The 23151-nt window shown below is 33.7% G+C and overlaps 2 protein-coding genes across 2 annotated transcripts; both read left to right on the forward strand.

The window, feature by feature from the left end:
* Positions 1-370: 370 nt before the first annotated feature.
* LOC115441070 (pancreatic lipase-related protein 2) lies at positions 371-11209 on the forward strand. Its single transcript, XM_030165662.2, has 11 exons — positions 371-919; positions 1072-1189; positions 4091-4238; positions 5024-5185; positions 5589-5684; positions 5910-6057; positions 6710-6927; positions 7298-7463; positions 8164-8302; positions 9824-10015; positions 10933-11209. The coding sequence occupies exons 1-11, from the start codon at positions 817-819 to the stop codon at positions 11018-11020; spliced, it is 1578 nt and encodes a 525-aa protein (XP_030021522.1). The 5' UTR covers positions 371-816; the 3' UTR covers positions 11021-11209.
* A 1166-nt stretch (positions 11210-12375) lies between these two features.
* On the forward strand, positions 12376-13843 carry LOC115441071 (THUMP domain-containing protein 1 homolog). The gene has a single exon (XM_030165663.2). The coding sequence runs from the start codon at positions 12515-12517 to the stop codon at positions 13391-13393; it is 879 nt and encodes a 292-aa protein (XP_030021523.2). The 5' UTR covers positions 12376-12514; the 3' UTR covers positions 13394-13843.
* The last annotated feature ends 9308 nt before the right edge of the window (positions 13844-23151 follow it).

Here is a 23151-nt window from a genome sequence, read left to right on the forward strand (position 1 = left end):
TGCAAACTGCGCCAAAAAATAGGTATTATAGTTTCTTAAAAATTTGTTTTTAACTTATAATGACAATTCTAAATTTAGCAGTGCCGGATCCTTTATGCTAACGTCATTTAATAATTAATTGGCAGATAAAAACGGTGTTTACACATTAATTTTGTTTCGTTAATTGGAAGGCACTATCAAAACTACAAAGTCCAAGATTGTTTACTGTAGTCTACTTGTTTTTTATCGTTTTTATTGTGCTTTTCACTTTCATAACTTTTATGTTTACGTCTTGGAATATATGCCGTCTTTATAACGAAGTATAATTGTTTTCATAAAAAGGAAATACAGTGATTTTTCAGCTATCGTAATAACAGTGAAAATCCCTGATTAATTTCTCTCCAGTATAAACATACAAAACACGTGTTGGCGTGTAGAAGGTGCGTGTTACTATAGGCCATGTTGCATTACAATCTGCCAGACTGTTCGTGCGTCAATTGTTTTTATAACTTCGATAACGTTGTAACCCCTGTTATCGGCGTATCCCGGAACGTCTGTGAACTAGAAGCTATGAGGATCTGTTAGGTAACAATGCGAGGTAGTGTATGTTCAATGCATTCACTCTCTATATAAACGGCAGACGAGTTCCATACATTTTATTTCACATTCCACTGTCAACTCGACAATTAGCAACAGCATTGTTAAGCGTCCGGGTCAATCGCAGATCATATTACGCTAAACTTATTGATACTCTGGCACAACGCACACGCGGTCGGTACTCGCGCACTGCGTTTCGCACAGTTGCCATTTTTATGTGTGAAAGTGTTTGTACACAAGATGTATAACAGAACAAGTGCAACGTTGATGCTGCAGACAATCATGGTGTTGATGGATAAACAGAATTCTACGGACGTCACTAACTTTCCAGCCAGTTTTAGTGGTTAGTGGAATTTTATACAACATATGAAAGTCGAACTTTTTAATGTCATTCTTATTTTGAATTTGAATATATTACCCACATTAGCTAATATTTTTTTTTATCATATCCTGCTCTGGATATAAATTGTATTCCTAATAAGCTTGTTTTTTTAGAGGACTATGAGTTGGAACGGTGCTATGGAATCTACGGTTGTTTCTCTAAAGCATATCCATGGACGGAGCATCGGCCGGACAATTACTTTCCCGTCTCACCTGAATCAATGGCAGTGAGGTAACAATTTTAAATTACAATAACATTTTATAAAATACCGGATGCCGGCCGAGATAACTGTCCGCCTCGGCTCGCTGACGAGCTTTCGTTGCAAGTGGTATTTTTGAAACACTGCACTTGTTATCAACTGCCGATTCCAGTAATTTAGCAGACAATAGAATTCCACGAAGTCATTTATTTATAAACGTCGTTTTATCATACCCACATCAGTACTCGGGTAAAACCATCTTGCTATTTGGGAATAATAATATTACCGATATTAAATACTTACTTCATAATAAGCAAATTCATGGCTATAATTGCCTAGAATACGCATAATGCTACTATAAGAATATAATTGCTTTTCTCTCTCTCTATGTTGTGTTCAGGTTACAAGCTCTTTTTGCATACACGTGTTATTTTGAAGGTAGCATAAAAACGTCTTACCTATATCTCAAATGATATATAGCTACTTTTAGAAGTAAGAAATGTATACTGTATTTACTTACTTACTATTATTATTTTATCTGAAAACACGAGGTTACAGTTTTTCGACTAGCACTGTGTTAATTTCATTTAATAATTTGAATAGAAAATAAAACATTACATTTTCTATAGTTTGGTAAAAATAGAGAGTAGTAAAGGTACGGGTGATAGGCTTTTGGCTAAACAGATAGACGTACAGTATTTTTATTGTAATAGGCACGTAAATTACTTCCGACAACATACATAAATAAATCAGGATATCAAATAATAAGTACGGATTTATATCTTTTTGGAAGCTGTATTGGTAGTTATAAAATTTGGAACTGTAAAGCAGTGCGTTATCATCTTAAACCACAATATTCGTTAGACGCGTACGCCCACTGCAGGATGTGGGGAGCGTTCTTGTCGATAGGGAAAAAGCAGCACTCGCACTATTTCTGTGTTATTATTTTTTTTTTAGTATATTTGTTCAATAAATAGAAAAATTACAAGCCTAGTACATTCTCGCTATGCTCGCGCTTGTATTGTTCCAAGGGTACGCAGAGAGAATACTATGACGCAGTGTACTTTATTTCCGTTCCAAGTCATAGGACTATATCACTATGTTATATGTATATAGTGTGATACGTCTATCGCTATATCGATCATACCGGTACCGATAAATTCACGTTTACTAGGAAAAAAAAAACATTAAAATTTCGATGAGATAGGACCTCACCGGTTTCACAGCTACCATTAGTCATAACTAAACACTAAAATATTGACTGACTGATTAATATAACCATCTAGACGAAATTGATAAGGAATTTAAGATTTTCAGGATTGTATCTATCACAAAATATAATATATTTTTCTAGTCAGTTTAATTATCCCCAGAATAAAAATATCCACTAACATAATTGTCCAAGAATTTAATTTACAATATTATGCTGATGGACTTGCAAATTCTACGTCGTAAAGTGTTATGGCCTATATCTTAAAATGTACATTGAGTGTCGTCTTCGTTTGAATATGGGACGTAATTATTGTCTACGCACCAATATCTAAGTGCACGCGCACTTTATGAGTTATTTTTATCATAGCTTGTAGTATTAAAGAATACGACGTATATTTTTAATAGATATTGACGGGACATTATTAAACTTGTTTATATTTTATAATTGTCTTACTTTCGGATTTTGTTCAGGGGAAGGAAGCGGGAGAAAAAAATAGCTCGCCGAATTCAATCCATTACTCCTCCCTCTAGCTACACCCATCATTATTGTATACCTAATCTGTGGACACTAACCAGACAAGGTTTTTATCCTCATAAAATTCAACTCATTTAAATCTGACCCTTAGCCTGACATACGTAAGAGTAAGCATGTATAAAAACTAAAACATCTTCCATCCATACAAGAGTATTAGTTCATTGCAACGCATAGGTCTTCCTTAGATTGCGCCACCCTTGACGGCTCACTGCCTTCCGCATTCAGCCGTTTCCCGCAACCTGTTTTAGATCGTCAGTCCAGCGGGCACGAGGTCGATTGACACTACGTGTAAAATATCAAAAGTCAGTTTATAAAAATAAAAAAATTGGACATGATATTTTCTATATACCGTAATTTCGATTCTTAAAACAATTGTAAATTTTTCACTGGTAACATGTAGTAACTGAATATTGAATACTTCCTAAAATTTTATGTTACGTATCTAGCCATGTGCATATTTAATTATTTATTAAAATTACATTTCTTTTTATATGTATCGTGAAGTAAAAAAAAATTCCAGTGCAATGTCCGATGCGCACAAAAGTAGGTGTGGTACGTGCCTGGAGTATCATTAGCTTGATAAAATTGTTTATTTCTCTACAATCAGATGTGAACTAACAGTATCAACGCGAGCTAATTAAAGATCCGCTTCGTGGACCTACATAATATAGCGTGAACTATAGATAGGTGCTCGTCTCGACGATAAGGACCGGGGGCTCGTCCGTGACATCAATCAATCATAAACGGAGACATAACACTTGTTTACGTTCTGTAATTGCATAGTGACGTGGGCATTACCGATAAACATCGTGTTTGTTACAATGTACTGCACTTTATCTGTTAATTTGAGACTAGTGACCTTTGAATTTTCTCGATGTTTAGCGATATACGAAGTAACATTTATTTTTGTTAGACAAAAGTCGAGAAAATTCAAAGGTCAATATGTGTTGAAAATTACGCTTATTAAGTAAAATTATTATCATCTCTCTAGCACTAAAACAAGGATATTTACTCAGACTATTTGCAGACAAATCTTAAAGATCTATAATTTCTCTGGTAGACGTCCATACATACAGCCATTGAGGCAACTTTCGTAAGTTAGGTTTGCGTTACGGAAGCCGTGGCCTGCGAAGTCGAAATCTAAGGGTGCAATGAGTATATTATTTTTTGTGATGATTATTTTTAGATATGCGACATTCACTCGAAGGAACAGGAAGATACCGGTAATGTTGCACGCGGACAGCACGGACAAGGTGCGGAATGCGAATCTCGATCCGCGCGGCCCGTTCTACTTCTTGACGCACGGATTCTTGGAAGGCGGTCATAAACTCTGGGTACTTACTTGTTTTCATTTTATATGTTGTACGTTGGACTTCAGCCCTTAGGTTATCATTGAATTATGTTTTTGTGGGGTATCAAGGATGCCGTGGCTATGAATAACTTTATACCTAATAACTTTAAAGGATTTACCAATTACTTAAGGCAGCGCTTTCGAAACTATGGGTCTTAAGAGAATATTTGGTAGGCCCTGCAAATAGAACAGTGATGATGTACGAGAAAAGTTTTAAAAAGCCTTTATGACAGTCACAAGAAGACTCCAGAATTTTAAACTTTTTGTTAGTTGGATCGTGGTCGAGTCAACTTTGAACCACTGACTTAAAATATTGTGCAATTTTGTAAACAAGCAACAACAACTGTATCAAAATAATTGCTAGTTGTGGAGTTGGTTGACAAGTATGATATAAGGCTTGCCTATTGTATTTTAAGCTTTTACGATTGAGTTAACAGCGCTGAAAATCTCAAGGAAATAAAAGTTTACTGAAACATATAATATGCTTTAATATTATAAAAATATCTATTAGAAATTAGGAAAATACTTTAAGTATCATACAAAGTGATTATAAATAACTCACTTTTTAATGGAATAAGTATGTGGTTTCCCACAATTTCTATGGATTTTTTCTAACCCATATTGCGGTTGATCTTTTATCTCAAAGTCAATTTAATAGGTGTCTATAAAGGACATTATGGCTAAATAAATCATAATATACAACATCCTTATTTTTATTTCTGAAATTCCTGTTTAGACCATTTAAATTCAATACTTATGTACTACTAGATTCAAAACATGGCCGAAGCACTTCTCAACATCGAAGGAAACGAAGCGGCAACGGTGGTCATAGTGGACTGGCGCGGAGGGTCTCAGCCGCCGTATGGGCAAGCCGTGGCCAATATCAGGCTAGTCGGGGCTATGACGGCGCATTTAATACATAACATTTATGTAAGTGAATAGGCAAATACATTTTATTTAGTTTTAGAGCATTTTGGGTTGGGAATTTTAAGTTTGAGGAACTTTTGTTTGACATATAATTTTTTTTTGTCAATAGGGAGTTGTTTTGGTCCAGATGCTGTAGGTATATCTACTGCTATTAAGTAAACCGTTGCTTATCGTCATATTTTATACAATAGATAGGCTATTGAAACTAAAATTAAATTGTTTGTTTAGGCTTCTATAAATATGTATTTAAAAAATAAAGGTAAACTAAATTCCTAATAGGGTATTCAAGTTTCTGCACATGATATCTTCTTGTCTACTTTTACCAGTAAGCGGTTTCAATCGGTGGTATAACGTCAGTTATTTGTTTCTGAAATAATTTATAATATGTTTTTTTTTTTTTTTTCAGGATATACTTGCATTACCGCACATTGACAATTTCCATTTCGTTGGTCATTCGTTGGGTGCGCATTTAGGAGGTTACTGCGGACACGAATTACAAAAGGTACATATACATTAATATTTTACGCAGTTTTGTACTATGCTAATAATATAGTTTAATTTATATAGCAATCATTATAATATATCTAAACTTAATGAAATGATGATTCTCGTCAGTCACAAACGGTGCAGTTTTTGGTAGTTAAGCTTATATAGGACCCAGGAATATAGGAAGGATAACACATTTATAATATTGGAAAGATTTGAAGTAAATTATTTTTCCTTTTAGAGATATAACTTGAAACTGGGCAGGATTACCGGTCTCGACCCTGCGGCCCCCTACTTTAGTAAAACTGTAACGTTGGTGCGTCTAGATCGGTCGGATGCTAAGTTCGTCGACGTTATACATAGCAACGCAATGCCACTATACTTCTCAGGTAAACTTTTTTTGTATTGTAATAATAATAAATAATATCAGCCCTGTATTATATACTTGCCCACTGCTGAGCACGGGCCTACTCTACTACTGAGAGGGGTTAGGCCTTATTGTGGTAAATAAAATATAATAGTGTAAGTATATAATCTTGAATTTAAATATTTTTAAATTAGTTATTCGTTGAAACAAGGTCTCTGTTTTCTTCTTTTTTATCTTGTCTTCGCGTCAGCGCGGTTACTGAAAATAAAAGAACAAATAGATTATTAGGAGGCTAATTTTATAATTAATATCATATTACTAAAGCACTAGAACTAAAGCTGGCACGTTCACAGTACTCACACCAATACAACTTGACACAGTATATTAAAAAATGTGTAATATTATGTACATATTGCAATTGAAGAGATTTGGTTGCATACATAGATGCAACCATAACATCCTTCTTTGATGTTGTTGATGCGAGAGCATTACGTTTGACGGAATCTTATTCAGTCTCTATAAAGGCACGTGTGAATGTGTTGTATGCGCCAGCATTACATAATCATCTATAGCAAAATTCTTTAGCTAGACTCTAGCAAGTGGTGAAGAAATAGAAATTGTGAATGATAATTTGATAAAACTAATTTTTAGGTTTCATAAAACTTATTTTTTAGGTTTTGGCATTTCGGAGCCAATTGGTCACGTGGACTTTTATCCCAATGGTGGTTCTACGCAGCCAGGGTGTAAGAAATCCGACTCGCTGTATGAAGGCGCTTCGTACCAACAAGTGGTGAGGTACGTGGGCTGCAACCACGAGAGAAGCCACGAGTATTTCCTAGAGAGTATTGCGCCTAGCTGCCCCTTCATGGCGATACACTGCGAGTCATACGAAGTAAGTTGTAATGTTCTTTGTCATGTTTTATTGTAGAATGTCAATGTGACGTCACTGGGTGTTGTGGTGATGAGAATCCAGTAATTGTTGCAAAAGCAAGTGACATGTCCCTTAAGGATTACATGTTTTTAACTTGTCACACGGAAAAAATATCAGGATGTAATTATCAACCTATATGCCTGTTTTACTTATTGTAACTATTCTTTTAGATTTAGACTCAATTCTATGTGTTGATTTATTGAGAAGCAATGTCACCGTAACAATTTTGAGTGTGTTCCACATTATATCAATGATCTGGATTATTCATTTTGCCTTTTACATTATAATATTTCATAATAACATAACTGAGTAATCATTGTTTCTATTTCAGGCCTTCCTGGCGGGCAAATGTACAAATTGTGACACAAAACACTTCTGCATTCCAATGGGGTATCATTCGCCGGGCATTTACAGACGGCTGCAAATGGGCGGTCTGGTTGATTCCAATTCTCATGTGTCACTGTACTCGCTCACGGGCAGCTCTAAACCATATTGTAGTAAGTATTTAGTCACAAATTTATTTTTTAATAAAATATAAAATATATTATTTATGACTGCCTCGGTGGCGTAGTTGTATTACGGTAGGACTGCAGTGCTGGGATGGATCTGGCCTGGATCCCCAGGAAAGTGATATTGGGTTGTTTAGTTTGTGCCCGATATGGCGATAGGCTCACCACCTGACACATTATAAGACGGAATACGCACGGCGGATAGTAGGTGTACCAATACAGCCACTGCCTTCCCCTTTTGGGAATAAAAAGCGTGAGTGCGTGTGTGTATATTTTATTATATTTTTTTATTGCTCCTGAATAATGAGCGGAGCATTCGATATCCGTTAACGCTACGACCGTCTATAAACAGTAGCAAGACTACAGTATTTTGAAACATAAAGTACTGCGTCGCACTGCACTGCGCCTCACCCCGAGATAAGATGTTAACTCTCATAAAGCCCAGCAATTATGCTGCTACAGTGTCCTTCAAACTGGAACACAACTGTGCAAGCACATTGGTGGTAACTTTCAAAACTGTCCCACGCACACGAGAGATCAATAATTTGAAAAGCCTATATGTTCATGAATGTAATTGATTACTCATAATTCACATGCAATTATTGTTTTAATAGAAATTGTTCGAAGTTTTAGTAATCTTATACCTAAAGTGCTAATTATATTTATTACTTAAACCTTTTTTTTCCAGGAGTGCATTATGAAGTTGTATTAAAAGTATCGAATACAACGGAGAGCCGAAAGCACGGTCCCGAATCAGGAAAACTATCTATAATACTGGTAGATAGGAATGACAACAGGAGTGATATCAAATACTTGAACGAAGACCAGTAAGTATTTAATTAAATAATAAATTAGTTATAAAATAATTATCTATACATATACTAAATTATAAAGCTGATGTTTGTGCATTAAATAATGAAGAAAAAGTAATATGCGATGACTTAATTAGAACAACAGAAGCCAAACCAACAGTTTTTAGAATTTTTGTCTGTATATTTGTACACATATCATGCAATATCGGCGGGAAAATAAAAAGCGGGACTTTTATTTCGCAAGAATTTCCACGTGGGCAGACCCTCGAGCATAAGCTAGTGGTATATACAAAAAAAACTGTTGCCTAAATTATAATAAACCAATGTTGAAAAAAATAGATTGAGTTAATTTGGCTTATCATGCAGGTTAAGTGTTACAAAATAAGATTGCGTATATTTTTCCTTATTGGCTATTAAGTTAACCTGGCATTAAGATCAAAACTCACCAATAAGTGATAATATAGGGCCTAACGGGACGTTAAAACAGATGCGGTAGGTTCATATCTGAAATTAAAAGACTGTTTTATTTATTTATTTTTATTTATTAGAGAAAAGAAACAATTGTACCTTACAAATCAGGTACCTAGTGTTTTACCTAACGTTTAAGCAAATGCACAACCCACAGCATTTTCCACAGGTATAATAAGAAGAATTATTATTATATGACTAATCAGCTATAGTAAAATTCTATAAAATAAGATTTAAAATTAATTAAGATAACATTTTAGTCCCTCCATAGCTTAGGTTGTGAGTAAGTGGCCTTTACGCGATAAAATGACCCGTCAAGCAATTTTTCATAATATTTATGCAAATGCGATTACGACATTTTGTAAACACACGTTTATTATACTTACTTAATGCGGTTTTTACATTTACGTCAATAAAGTGATAACGGATCTTTAAAGCACGTGGTATAGGTATAAACTTTAAGATATTTTTATTGTTTCGGGTTATCCATGACGATAATACCAATTAAGTAGTTTAATATTTTTTTTACAATAATAAACACGCCACGCTGCAGCCGCGCAGTATATTTGAAGGCGCCCTAAGGCTTAAAGCTTAAACCTAAAGGCATACTTACCGCTTGTCCATGAGCGTATGACACCTATGATATGTTCCTTTAGAATTCTTTTTCCGCCACTCTGACTTCATTATCAAAATATTAGTTCAAGTTTTAGACTTAGGAGCCCAATATACTTTTTAACAATTTATACTTCTGCCTGCACATTAGCTTGCAACGTGGAGGAAACCTGTATTTCAATAGTATGATCTTTTCTCTTTCAAAGCTCAAGCACACATTTATAAAAAAACTGTTGTGTTTAGTGTGCGTAATACATAGCTAAGAATTATATATGTGTGCGTTCATAACCGTAATAATTTGTGTTGCACTTTCTATGTAGTAATTATATAGAAGTCATACATTTTTTTGGTAGCGCCAATGACACATGTCGCGTCCCTTTAAGATGGTCTAAATAAAATGTTCCAATTGTTATTTTTATAATTAAATAGAGATATTTAGAGGAACATATTTTTCAGAAAATATTACAAGCCAGGTGAAATCGAAACAAAAATGATTGCTGTTAAGGACACCGGCCACCCGCCTATTTATGTGATAGTGGAATGGAAATATGAAGCTAATTTATTCAATCCAATGACGTGGCGATTACTTAAATCTCCGAGTATTTACATCGAGTATATGAAGCTATCGTCGATTGAATATAACACCGAGTGAGTATTGCGTGTTTTGTCCTGGCTTAATAACGCCTCATTTGCGAGTTCCTAATAAAGCTATTTGGTAATTATGACTGACAAACACTAAAGTTACACACAAATACACTAACCCCCTTATTCATAGACGTTATTTATCTAAGGACGGAGTATCGCTGTGATAACAAGTCTGTTCCTCAGTGTTGACGGCATGACAGCCTTCGCAGTGCGTAGACATAGGGCCGTTGTGATTGGCTAATATTAAGATACAACTTTAATATAGTTGGCTGTCAAAGAAACAAACCCGAACAAACAGCAAGCTGTCAGATAAATAAAGCTAAGAAACAGACTTGTTATCACAGAAATACTCCGTCTTTAGATAAATAACTTCTATGAATAAGGGGGTAAGAGTTTTACTAACCAAAAAATAGTAATGTGGTATGTAGTAGAGGCAAGTCATTAATTTGCAGGTAAAATTTTTATTTGTATGTACGTAAATAACAAAGCTATGTCTAGATATAATTTTCACAAATGCTGCGTAAAATTATTTTCACATTACATAGTAAGTAACAATGTAGATCACACGTTAGATTGATGTTCATCAATGAATACTACTAAATGTGCGTACGAGACGATTATTTAAGAATGACAATAAAATAAAGTGAAAATTATCAAATCGTATAAATTGACTAATGGACGCAAGAAAACAAGAATTGTGAACAAATTTATGATAATTATATGACATCGTATTTTTGCTTTTATGACAAATATGTGTTAAGTAAGGGCTATGTTTTGTAATTAAAAACTAGTCGTGTATCATACATAACTGGTGAATAACCACGGCATATAAATTCATTATTGTGAATTTTAAACATCTTAGTAAAATGCATTTAGTATTTAAAAGAATAGCTTATTTAATTGATCTTTTTTTGTTTCAGCATAACTGTGTGTCCCAAAATGAACAAACCTGTTGTCGCCAATCTGCCTACGATTATGATGACTAAATATTGTAAATTTCGGAAGTAAACAATGAACCCAGATATCCACTAATGGCTACTAAAAGTATTCTAATAGTATTCAAATATTTTAAGTTAAATACTACGAACATTCGTTGGTAAATTGTAGGCGAGGCACATTCATAGATCATAGTATATTTTTATCACTAAACATTTTTATATGTAAGATATTTATTTAATTATGTAAATTCAGATAAAATAAATAAATGTTTTCATAAAATATTTCCTTGCTAATTTATTACTTTCCTACTTTTTCTAATCACTTAATGATGCCGAAGTCGGTAGGAGGTTTTCGATTTCAATTTCCTGCCACGACTACATTGTAGCAGTCATCACTACAAAAATTCCCAAGACAATGTAGCGCTAGCGGTTTCAACAAAAAATATATATTTACTATTGAAATTTGGAGCAAATTATCGAAATTAAAAGTAGCCTATATATTCCAGCACACGGCTTTTCCTTGTGCCAAATTTATTGAAATTCGATCAGTGTTTGCTGCTTTTACTTCTACAAACATCCAAACATTTAAAATTATTATAGGAAAGACTAGGGTTGAAACGGATCTATCCGGTATCCAGATCCAGAACGAATTATTTAGGTAATGAAATTGTTTTATTTAGTTATTAATAAGTATCATAATAAGAGTGATTAAAATGCGTCACAATTCGTCTTCCAGTAGCAATCATTTTTATCACTTCAGCCTGGACTTTGAGCGACTCACTTATAGCCAATACTTATAGCTTTTTGAAGTGTCTGTATAAAATATCTAGCAGAATCATACTCAGCCTAACGAACACTTTTCACCATGTTAGCGACACTATCATGTATGAGTAACTAGTAAGTGTTTTTTAAGTACTTAGATCTCCGGCTACAAGGTTGGCCAGATATTCGATATCCGGCTAAACGGCTATCCGTGGCATCTCTAGAAAGGCACAACGCCTGTGAAACGGAACTGAAAGTAACAGATTTTTTTGTTTGCGTTATTAGGCACGTTTCAGTCTCACTACCATATTGAAAGTACAATACGCATAATTAAACTATATTATATTGATACGATGGCGCGCGTATATTAAAAAAATTAAAATACTACAAATTATTGGAAAAAATTTTACTCCAGATTTTAAACAGACAGCTTAAATTTTCGCGCTAAAACGACAGATGTAACGTTTAATGTTTTTTTTAAATATTTTAGTCACAAAATATTAATAATTATTATATCTGCCTCTTTCCTAATTTTCACGTATTAGGGTTCTGAGGTATTTGGCCATAAGACTTGAAATTCTGTTCAATAAAAAGAGATGGCGCTGTAATATTATTGTTTCTGTCCAGTTTCATCTACGGAGTTTGACATTTTTTTGACATTGACATTAATGACATTATATAGCGGCTTGTTGGGTTGGGTGTTGTTGAGATTTTAATTCAATACAATACGTAATACATTATTGGGTTATATCACACGCTGCAATCGTTGAGTTGAAATAGCATACTGCACTTCATTTAAATAATGGGCGATGCTAGGAAGAAGAAGAAATTCTATTTTCGAAAGCGTAGAAACAAATACTTTTTGGAACCCGGTTTTAGAGGATTTTTCTGCACGTGTAACTTTAGGGAGAAAGATTGTGTGAAAGAAGTGTACAATTTGTTGAACGAGTATGCTGGAAAACTGTATCCTGAGCTTGGAGCCGAAGAGCTGCCGGCGTCAGCCGCGCCCACAAGCAATGCTCCTGAAGGAACTTCGGGAAGCGATTCCGACGAGGAGACTGACATTGGGGATCTACTCAAACGGGAAGTAGAATCAATGAAAAAAGATTCACAGAAATCTTTAAAGCACAAAAGATTTCAAGTGGTTGAAACTGGTGCTTCTAATTGCATTTTTGTAAAGACGAATTTGCCTAGTCCTGAAGAACTGACTACTGCTATTATCAAAGATTTATTTTCTACTAGAACACAAAAAACTCGGCATGTGCTACGTTTGCTGCCTATAATGGCAACTTGTAAAGCAAATTTGCCAGACATAATGGAGTGTGCGGGCAGTCTATTTGATAAATATTTCCTGAAAGAACCATCTACTTTTGCTGTAATATTCAACAAACGCTTTAACAACAGTGTGTCTCGGGAGCTGATTATCAAGGAGCTAGCAGATCTGATTGTTTTGAAAAATGGTGACAACAAAGCTGATTTAAAAAACCCAGGCCTCTGTATTATTGTAGAAATTATCAAAGGCATTTGCCTTCTGAGCATTGTGGACAATTACTTCACATATAAAAAGTATAATTTAAATGAACTATGTAAAGAGGAATCAAACGATACAGAGGCAACTCAAGCAAAAAAGTTCAAGAGTAATGGTAACTCGAAATCAGAGGATCAAAGTGAACCTCAATGATTTTACAAATACTGTACTTTGTAACCAATTTATAAACTTATTCCTAAGTCACTGAGGCGCTAGTTTCTTTATACCAATTCTTACACCAAATTTTTCTACTTACTATCTAAACAATTTCATTAAATTATAAATCTATATTAAAATTAAATGTGATACTCATGTATTTCTTTTCAGTAGCATCAAACCTTGACCATTTGTGAAGGTATTACATAAAACACATTTGTTATTATGTAATGCTGTTATATAAAACAAATGATTGTGATTATACAATGGAACTGGTAATAATAAACTGTTAAGTAATATTATTGTTCCACATTATGTAACAGAAAACTGTGGGTTGTCCCATCTCTGTTTTACTCTTGTATAAATTTTTGACCTTTTGTTGGTTTTGAACAAGAATTTCACAAGAAACCTTTGAAAGTGTCCAATAAAATAATATTCCATCGAATGTTTAATGTATTGTTATTTTATGTTGGAATAACTTCCAAACATTCCAATAAAGAATAGTAGTTTGTATTTACCGCCATTTCCGTGTTTCAAACTCATCCCAATAGATGACGCTATAAACAAAATATATAGTTTGAATAAAGATAAAAATTAAACTTATTTTGTTTATATTATATATGGCAGTAATTTTTTTTTGATAAGAAAAAAAACTTAAAGTTCTTTACTTTAAAATTTTTCCATTTCGCTGCCTAAAATGTAATATTAATATTGAGCTTTTACGATTTTGCGAGAGAGGTCGCTACTAGTTCTTTTTCACCAATGTTATGATAACCTAAATAGCGATGCTAAATAGCTTTTTATTTTTTACTAGCTTCCGCCCGCAGATTCGCCCGCGTGGATTTCGGACTTCAAAAATGGAGGAGGTGCTCAATTTGTCGGGATGTTTTACCGCCTAGGATTAGTAGTTCTTTAGCGTAGTGAATTTGTCAATAGGTCGCGGCCTACGAGGCGGCATATATTATAGTATAGTAGAATCGGCATAGCTGCATTCAGGAAACCCGCGCTGGATTTATACTTAAGGCAAGTATAAATCCAGCACTGGTTCTTTGGTCAGAGTGTAGTGCATGGATAACGATCACTTTATAATCAGATAATCCTGCTCTCTGCAGTGTTTCGACCACCTACTACCTGGATAGGTAGAGCTCTTAGGCGTTTGCACGCCCATATCTGCACTCTAAGGCAACAGTAGCAGCACAATGAGTCGCAAAGTTGAATGCATCCTGTGCTTTTTAGTACCTACACATCGAAGCAAAGGCAGGAGGCTAGGCATTTCGAATAGATGGCTTTTAATAATAACGGAAAATAAATTACGTTAGAATTAACATTTTATTCAGAATATTCAACGTTTTATGGTTTATAACTCCGGAGTCGGAATGTCGTTCTAAGTCTGACGGAACTTAGTAGTAGAGACTTTTTGCTATAAAAACCGTTTAATTCATATACAAATGATAACATAAAACTACTTTTGTTCGTAAAAATGCTTTGCTTACTGAGCTTTATCTACTGTCATATAATATCGTATTTTAATAATTTCTTCATAAAATATTGGCCGAGGCGAGATTCGTCCGATTTTATCTCATCCCAATTACCACGTGATTGACATATTGTGTGTACAACAGCCCTAGATATGTTCCGATATAGCAGCTGTATATTTCTCGTCTGTTTTCCCTGTTATTTTCTACTGGTTTATTTGGCAACTTAGCCCACGTGAATCCTCTATCAGTATGAAAGTCCCATTGGGCATTTATTCGGGTTTTACGAATTTAAAAATTGTCGTGTTAAAATTAACACATAAGGGAGATTTTACAATTTTGTGGTAGCTTTTTTAAATTTAGAAAGATGAGGTATTTTATATATTTTTATAAAAAATCTTTTTCTGTTATTCCTAAGTAGATATTAACTACCTACCTACATATAGGGCATTGTTTTCAAAGTGCACTTGATTAAAAATGCTTTAATAAATATTCCGTTAAAAAATAATGACACTAATTAATCCTCTGATTGATCCATAACTTAAATATAGTCATAGGGCTTTATTCCGTCTACGCGGGCGAATCCGTCTTTTTGCTATTCTAATTGAAGGATAGCCTTTTGAGCCATATACGTAAACAGGATTTTTTGTAGCTTCCTTATACAGTTATGAAAGTTATCCTTTTATTAGAATCCCTGTAATTGTAAAAAGGCGGATATGTCCGTCGGAATAGGGCACCCTGACTGCAACTCAAGTTCGACATCATGCTCACTTTTTATCAAATATTTTTTTTTGTGTGTACAGGAGATATCAGACGTTAATAAGTATTTTCGTAATTGAAGGTATAAAGGTTTTATGGCTACGTTATCTAACCGACTAGACCTTTATGTCTGCGCGTCCTAAGGTTTAGGCATGGAACAGGTATATCAGAATATTTAAATATAAAGGAGAAAAATAAGTATAACTCTAGCGAAATACCCTTACTATATCTAACGTTTAAACGACCGAAAAGATATACAATTGGACAACTGATTGTTATCGAGTTAGGAACGGACCATTTGCTGATGGCCACGGAGATTTCTCTGATTAGAGTTGTCAGATCCAATTAGAAACAACAAGGAATTTACGCTATAATTGGGATCGAGAACAAACAAAAAACAAAATATATATTCTTAAAAAAATCTTATATATTTTGAGATCTAAGTGGTTCAGTTTAATGAATTCAGAACCCACTTTCACGTAGGCATATATCTATTAACTTTTAAATTAATTAGGACCTGTGTCGCAAGTTTCAAACAGCCAATGTAGATAGTAGGTACTATTTTATCACCGTTTATTTCGGAGCATAGATTAGAGTATGACTTTTATATTTGGTCGGCTTATACATTTAGGTATGTGTTGAACAACACTTGCTCAGAAGTTGTGAAGCCTGCTTTTAGTATAGTATTAAAATTCCAACATTGGCTGTAAAATAATATTTTATCTTCTTACTAGATCGACTTAGAAACTCTAAATAAAATAATATATATCATATTTCACAAATGGTTCCTCAATTCATAAGAACTCGCTGTATTATTATTTTGATTATTGCGAATGTATAAGCATAACTATTCAGGCTTTCGGAATATGTGGGTGCTGTGAAAATTCATTATCTACTATTCGTGTATGTGTATAATGCAACCAAAGAAAACCTTGAGCTCAAAGGCATTAAAATACGAGCGTTTATCTATTGTGCGAACCACAAAAACTAGCAAAAGAAAATGAAGAAACAAATTGTATAGATAGTAGTAAATATTATAAAGAATTGAGCTACGTAGCACATCTACATAATTTATAATTAGGTGTTATCGAAATGTTAGCCTAACTTCGGAATAACGTCTACTATTCTTCTTTTTCCAGCCAAGGGTTAGGCAGCTGTATGAATACAATAATATATAAAACCTTTAAGTTTTTAACTTGTTTTCCAGTTATAAATATAATAATGTATAACCTAATAACTATATACTAGTAAGATAACTTTGGTCTATCAAAATTGGTTGAACTAAAATTTCCTGTTCATCACAATCTGCACCAAGTTATGCTACTTTAAGTAAGTAGGTAATCTTTTCCGACCTCAACAACCTACGGCCTATAAAACTGTTGTTTTTCGACAAAAGATTGTTGTAGCAGTCAATTAAAAGTTTCCAAGGGTAACCTCAGTTGGAATTACGCCAATACGAGTACATTCGATAATGAATTGCGCTTCACGATAAGAATATTTCTGAGCCTCATTTCCTCGTACTTATTCCTTATTTAGAATTTATGTAGCTCAGTTATTTTTGTAATAACGTAATTCGGTAAATGAACACGCGAGTCACTTGGTGTTCATTGTTAAGTGATCTTAAAGTCAATGTAAATCCAAAATTGGAGGAGGAACGTGAATTTGCTAAGTCTTAAGGTAAAGTAATAGAGACCGGTTCGGTTTTTAGAGCTAGTGACATTACTGCTGTCGAGTCGGTCCATTCACGCTGTACTACTAAATAAGACTACTGCGTGACTACGACTTCTTAAAAAGTAAAATACCTACTTACACAGTGTATGCTAGTTGAGACTGTGGCTCGAGAAAATACTTTTCAATCAGGCACGATTGTGAGCAGACGACTCGCTGTACAACCGTTACCGGTGTTTAGTGTTGGAATATCTTACGAAGGTATGGTATGAAAATAGCCTAAATATGAAACATGTAATATTATTTTTGTTAGCATAGAAATCGTGTTTTAGGTTCGTCACTTTTATTACTAAAATTTGTTATTATTTTATTACCAAATTGTTTAAATAACTGAACGATATGTTTATTGTATATCTAACTTGCGCTTCTTCATTCACTATTACCAATAGTACCTATTTCCGTATGTTTCTCGCATTCTATAGCTTACGAGATTTCTTGAGTTTGTTTTTTTTTGTATACAATTTTTAAGATGTTAAGCCCCGCAGGACATAAGTGAACAAGTAGATAAGAGTAGAAAGCTATACATTATTAATTTGGGTAATGCTCTTGTTTTTCCACAGAACTAAATTATCTGTCTCAAAGGAGAAGAGGGTATCCATTACTTAAGGCTATCCTTTAAAAAAACATCTAGGTAATAAGTCACTTAGTTGATTTAATGGTAATAAATGGATTGCTGATTCACTGTGGCCATGGGCCATCGATGGCTTTTACACATTTTCTTAAATTAATGGTTATGTATTATGTAGGAACTTCATTGTTACTTTTGCTAAGGTGTTTAAAACATATTATAAACATAATCTACAATCTGGAATGGTGACTTTTCAAAGATTGTATATATACTTATATATATTTTTATTATTTAACAAGAATTAAATATAATTTCGCAAAATATCGTGGTTGAGTTATTAAAATACCTTGTTTTTACCTTATAAATTAGACTTCGATGTAAGTACTTATCGCAAAAATGTATTTTACAATGTAATCTTGTTATAGAGCTATCTAGTTTCAAAAGAGTTTAGCTATTAGGTATAGTTTCTAAGACCTCATTTCAAAATGGATTCGTATATAAAAGTATGCATTACGTTCTAATATTACACATTTCACACATTACAAGAAGATTAGTATCAAGTATTAAGTTGACACTAGTTTGTAAACCTATTGTGAAACCGCATTATACGGCAGTTTCGCGCCGCGCCACGCTGCTGAATTCCAAGTTATTGCGGCCTTTAATTTTAAACTAAATAGAGTTTTTAGCTTAAATTATTAATATAGGTGACTTCCATCTGCTTCCATTAATTTCAGATATTAATACACATATAACATTAAAAATAAAATATCATGCCTTTTTACTGCAAAATCATGAGGCAACAGGAAAGTTTTGGAAATTAGTAATTACTTACCTATCAAAACTTCTCAAATCATCAATTTGCATTCATGTTTAATAAACCGCACCGTTGGAACATTAATAAAATTTTAGGTGAATAAGTATAAAGTTTGCGTAAACGTAAAAATCCTTAATAAGTAGCATTTTAAAATATACACGGCATTGGTACTTATAGATAGATAAATGTAATTCAAGTCATGCAGCAGTGGACATCCGCTAATGATATCCCTTGACGGTCGTTAGGACAGAATCCTCGTTTTATTTTTTCCCTTGAGTGATTCAGTCAGCGAGTTTCTTTTTTCCACAGTTCTGTTTTTACGCGGCCGTTGAAAATCCGTCATTGCAACAAACTGCCGAATTTGATACGCGATTTTTTTAAATTAAATAGTAACGGGCTCTTCTTATTGTTTATAACTATCATTAATTTAAGTTCAGTGTACATGACGTTCTATACTACGTGAAAACAAGTATTCTATTTTCAAAATGTTTGTGGATTAAAAACTATTCTTTAACAGATTTCAGATGTTTTATTTCGTTTAAGAAATAAGAGAAAGCTGTGTTAAGATGTTTGGTTTCTACTTATATTTTTTTGTCATTCTGAAGAATAAAATAAATCCTTTTATTGAAAAAGGTACTTTTATATTTGTGCGTTTAAAGATGATTGATTTCGTAAGACCACACGAAGGATTCGATTTAGTGTTAGTTCAGTAAAGATAGATCTGTCCCGTGTGTGAGTTCCACTTCCACTTAAGCCGTGCGCTCGGTCTGGCAGCGCTGGAATAACACAAAACGGACACCGGCAAATCCAACCCGAGTCCCGGATTTGTAACAAAGTACGGCTTATTCCGCTCACTTCTACATAATATGGTCGAAACACTTGGAGCGCAGATGCCGACTGCAGACTTTCAATGTGGTTTCAATTTCGTAACGTTTCTTGTTTGAGATTTGACAGATCTTAATAAGTAATTTTGCTTACGTTAAGCGAAGTTTAGATTAGCAAGAAAACTTACAGAAGTTATCTTACACAAGGGATTTTTACCGTATAAACGGTTACAACAAGCTGAATGCTGCAAATTTTGATGCTTGCAAGACTTGCAGTAAATCGTATTTGTATAAAATTATCAAAATATTGCCACTAGTGTAATCCCATCTAAAAGTTCTTGCGCAATGTATTGCTGCGAGAACTTGCTGGTCTAAACACAGTTTACCGTAGATAAATGAGAATCAATTGCGAACTTGAATTTATATCAACTCAATAGTACAATACCTAGTAAAATTATTTGTTAATTGTACATTCTAAAAAGTTAAAACACTCCTGTAGAATAATAAAAATAAACTCAATATAAAACAATTGTTGTTTTGTAACTCTTAAATTTATGGCTGAAATTCATAGTCAAATATCACGAAGGGATAGGCACTTCTTTACAGCCTAACAGCGTAAACGTATATAATTAAAAATCTTTCCTGGCACTTGAATAAAAATAATATTTTAATTTTATTAAATTACAAAAATTATTATTAAACCATTCAAATACAAGTACAGAGACTATCATAGTGAAGTGAATTAATTTGTTTTACTTTTCACCAATATGGGGATTGTCAATTATTATTTTTAAGAGATTTTCCATCTAAACTAAATACAACTGAGAATTTTAATAATTCAAAAATAGTTTTCAAAATATGATTAAAATCATTTCGCGCATTTAAATTGAAATGCAGATGTGAAGATTTTTAACGTTGAGTATTCAATTGTTAACACGGTACAATATAATTTGTAAGTAGCAAAAATTCACAAATAAAGATGTTTTTGCATCTCGTTAAACACTAATCCAACGAATGTTAGGCAACAGAGAAGCCACATGCAATGTTTAAAATCCGCGCGATGTGTTTGCTTTCATTAAACACACAGAAGTTTGGTAACACACAAACAATACGAGTAAAATATGATGATAAATGGCTGTTCAATTAAATATATTCTTTTATAGCTTATCACAGTATAATGGACTTTTAGATAATCGATATAGATCTATAAGTACTACTTACATAGACAAGCATAAACAATGTAAGTTTACAGTTTACACTAGATCTTTAGATAACCTACATTCGCATGCTTCCAATTTATTAATCATAAATTCATTCTCTAATATTATTTACATTACAGTAAGTACTAAGAAAATAAAACAGCGAAGCTTTTTTTATAGTTGGGTTATGGGCCCATTCTAGTCTTTTTTCGTCATTGATGAAATAAGTAAATAGAAATTAGTAATTAGATTGAAAATTATGAAGTCGGCACAATTATGACGATTCTGCGTGGGTATAATGTTATAATCTACTTACTTTTTGCATAAAAATTAACAATATTACAAGCACACTTTACGACCTGAACCTTTAAGTGGCCTAAAAAGTAAATCCGCTTTGTAAGTTTCCAATAGACTAAAGGGAGGACGGGCCCAAAATCTTGATGGGATCACTGACCTTTGACGTAACTCACTTTGGTCTCGAGAGGCGATCCTATGTGTGTATCGAATACTAAACAGACCATCAGATTATATTCCAATAAATTCTCTTTAAACAAATGACCTTCATGATCATATTTTTATTAGGTCAACCTTTTATTTAGAAAACGATGGGCAAATATATTTTTAAACGGTATAAAAAATTCTAAACTAACGGCCAGTTTTACAAGTTTAAAGTAAATTTTATTTAATGGTTATCGTAGTTACAGCTGATGGAAGTTGTACACATTTTATTATCAATTCTTTTAGAGCATAGATTAGAGTGTGCATTTTGTATTTGGTCGGCTTATGCATATACATATGTGACGAGTAGCATTTACTCAGATATTGTGGATAATTCTAAAATCAAAAGTTATTTTAGATTATAATATAAAATAACGTGTAAAGGCATCAGCTATTTTAATTTTATATTTAAATCACCAAGTTTATTATCCAGGCAAAATTAAAGTTACTTTTAATGTTTCAGATAATCAAAAGAAAGAAAGAAAGAAAAGATTTTATTATTGCACACAAACAGTATAACGTGGACATAGTAAACAAATAAAGAATAAAAACATAAAAATTAAAAAGAAATGTATTATACCTATTGTGCCAACAATAGGAACCCTCATTCAGCTTCTTGCTGCAGTACCAGTCTAATACTGCAGCGCTGATTTTCAATGAGGTACCCCGGGTGACATACGGACACTAAGTAGGTGTATTACGCAAGTGAAGATAAAATATAATATAAAATATACAAAAAATGTCATAGTCTTGTCTGTAGGTAATTTATATTATTTGTATGGTTACTACTTTCAAAAATAGACAAATATTATATTAGTTCGTCTGTTTCCACTAAACTCAGGAGCGAGTAGACAAGTTTTGACGGAGTTTTCACTGACAGGAGCCGACTTTTAATGAATACCTACTTGTTAAAATCATGATTCATCATCATCATCATTTCAGCCGGGAATCGTCCACTGCTGAACATAGGCTTGATCATAATTATTTTTACTAAATATTTATGGTTCCAATATATTCCGATATCGTGGATAATGAATGGTCGTATAGTTAAAAACGGCGTTTTTTTAGGTAAGAGACTTTTCCGTAGGGGGAGTTGCGGCCAAAACTTGTTGTAATAATACTAATCACAAACTTTAAAACTGAAACTGGAGTGCATATTTTAAACTAAAATATTTCCACTGAACTTTAACGTTTAATTTTGTCAACTTTATTGCTACCAACATGTATATCCGGCATTATAGTTGGGGCCAAGTGAAAACAACGAGTTGATAGCATTTTTGTCTTGCCTTGCCATCGCTCGGTGTCGATTATCTAGTTGGATGAGTAAAGCCAACCGCCGTCATGTATGGAACTCATATGGCGTAGCTTGTCACACCTCGCAGTGGGATCACTTGTGTCACTTATACACAATAAAAACTGACAACGTAGGACCCGTGGGCAGGTCCACAAAAATCGACTATATTGGCCTTTTGCATTAGTTTTATTCAAACTTGCTAAACGTCTAGAAGATAGCACTCGTCTTATCCACGCTCGCATTGACCTAAGCTCGACCTAATAGAGACTATAAGTGGCATAAGGTTGTGAATCCTTTAAGGTTAGGCATACATATCCCCGGTTATGACGTTAAAGAATTAGTGCATGTTCCCGCTGCTAATAAAACACGTGCATTGCTCAGGATTAGAATTTGCGTTCGATGTGGCGATACGCTCGTTCCCCCGGTCGGAAATAAGCTCGACGAAGCCGGCGAAGCCGTTGCATTTAGCTTACATTTTATGTCGTCGCAATAACTGTTCTACAATGTTGGCAGTGTAATTGTTCATGATATTAATAGACCAATCGATATGAGGTGTTATCAGTGTCTATTGTCTTGTGATAAGTATAAAGTAACAT

Source organism: Manduca sexta, chromosome 26 (genome assembly GCF_014839805.1).
Source record: "Manduca sexta isolate Smith_Timp_Sample1 chromosome 26, JHU_Msex_v1.0, whole genome shotgun sequence".
Classification (NCBI taxonomy): domain Eukaryota; kingdom Metazoa; phylum Arthropoda; class Insecta; order Lepidoptera; family Sphingidae; genus Manduca; species Manduca sexta.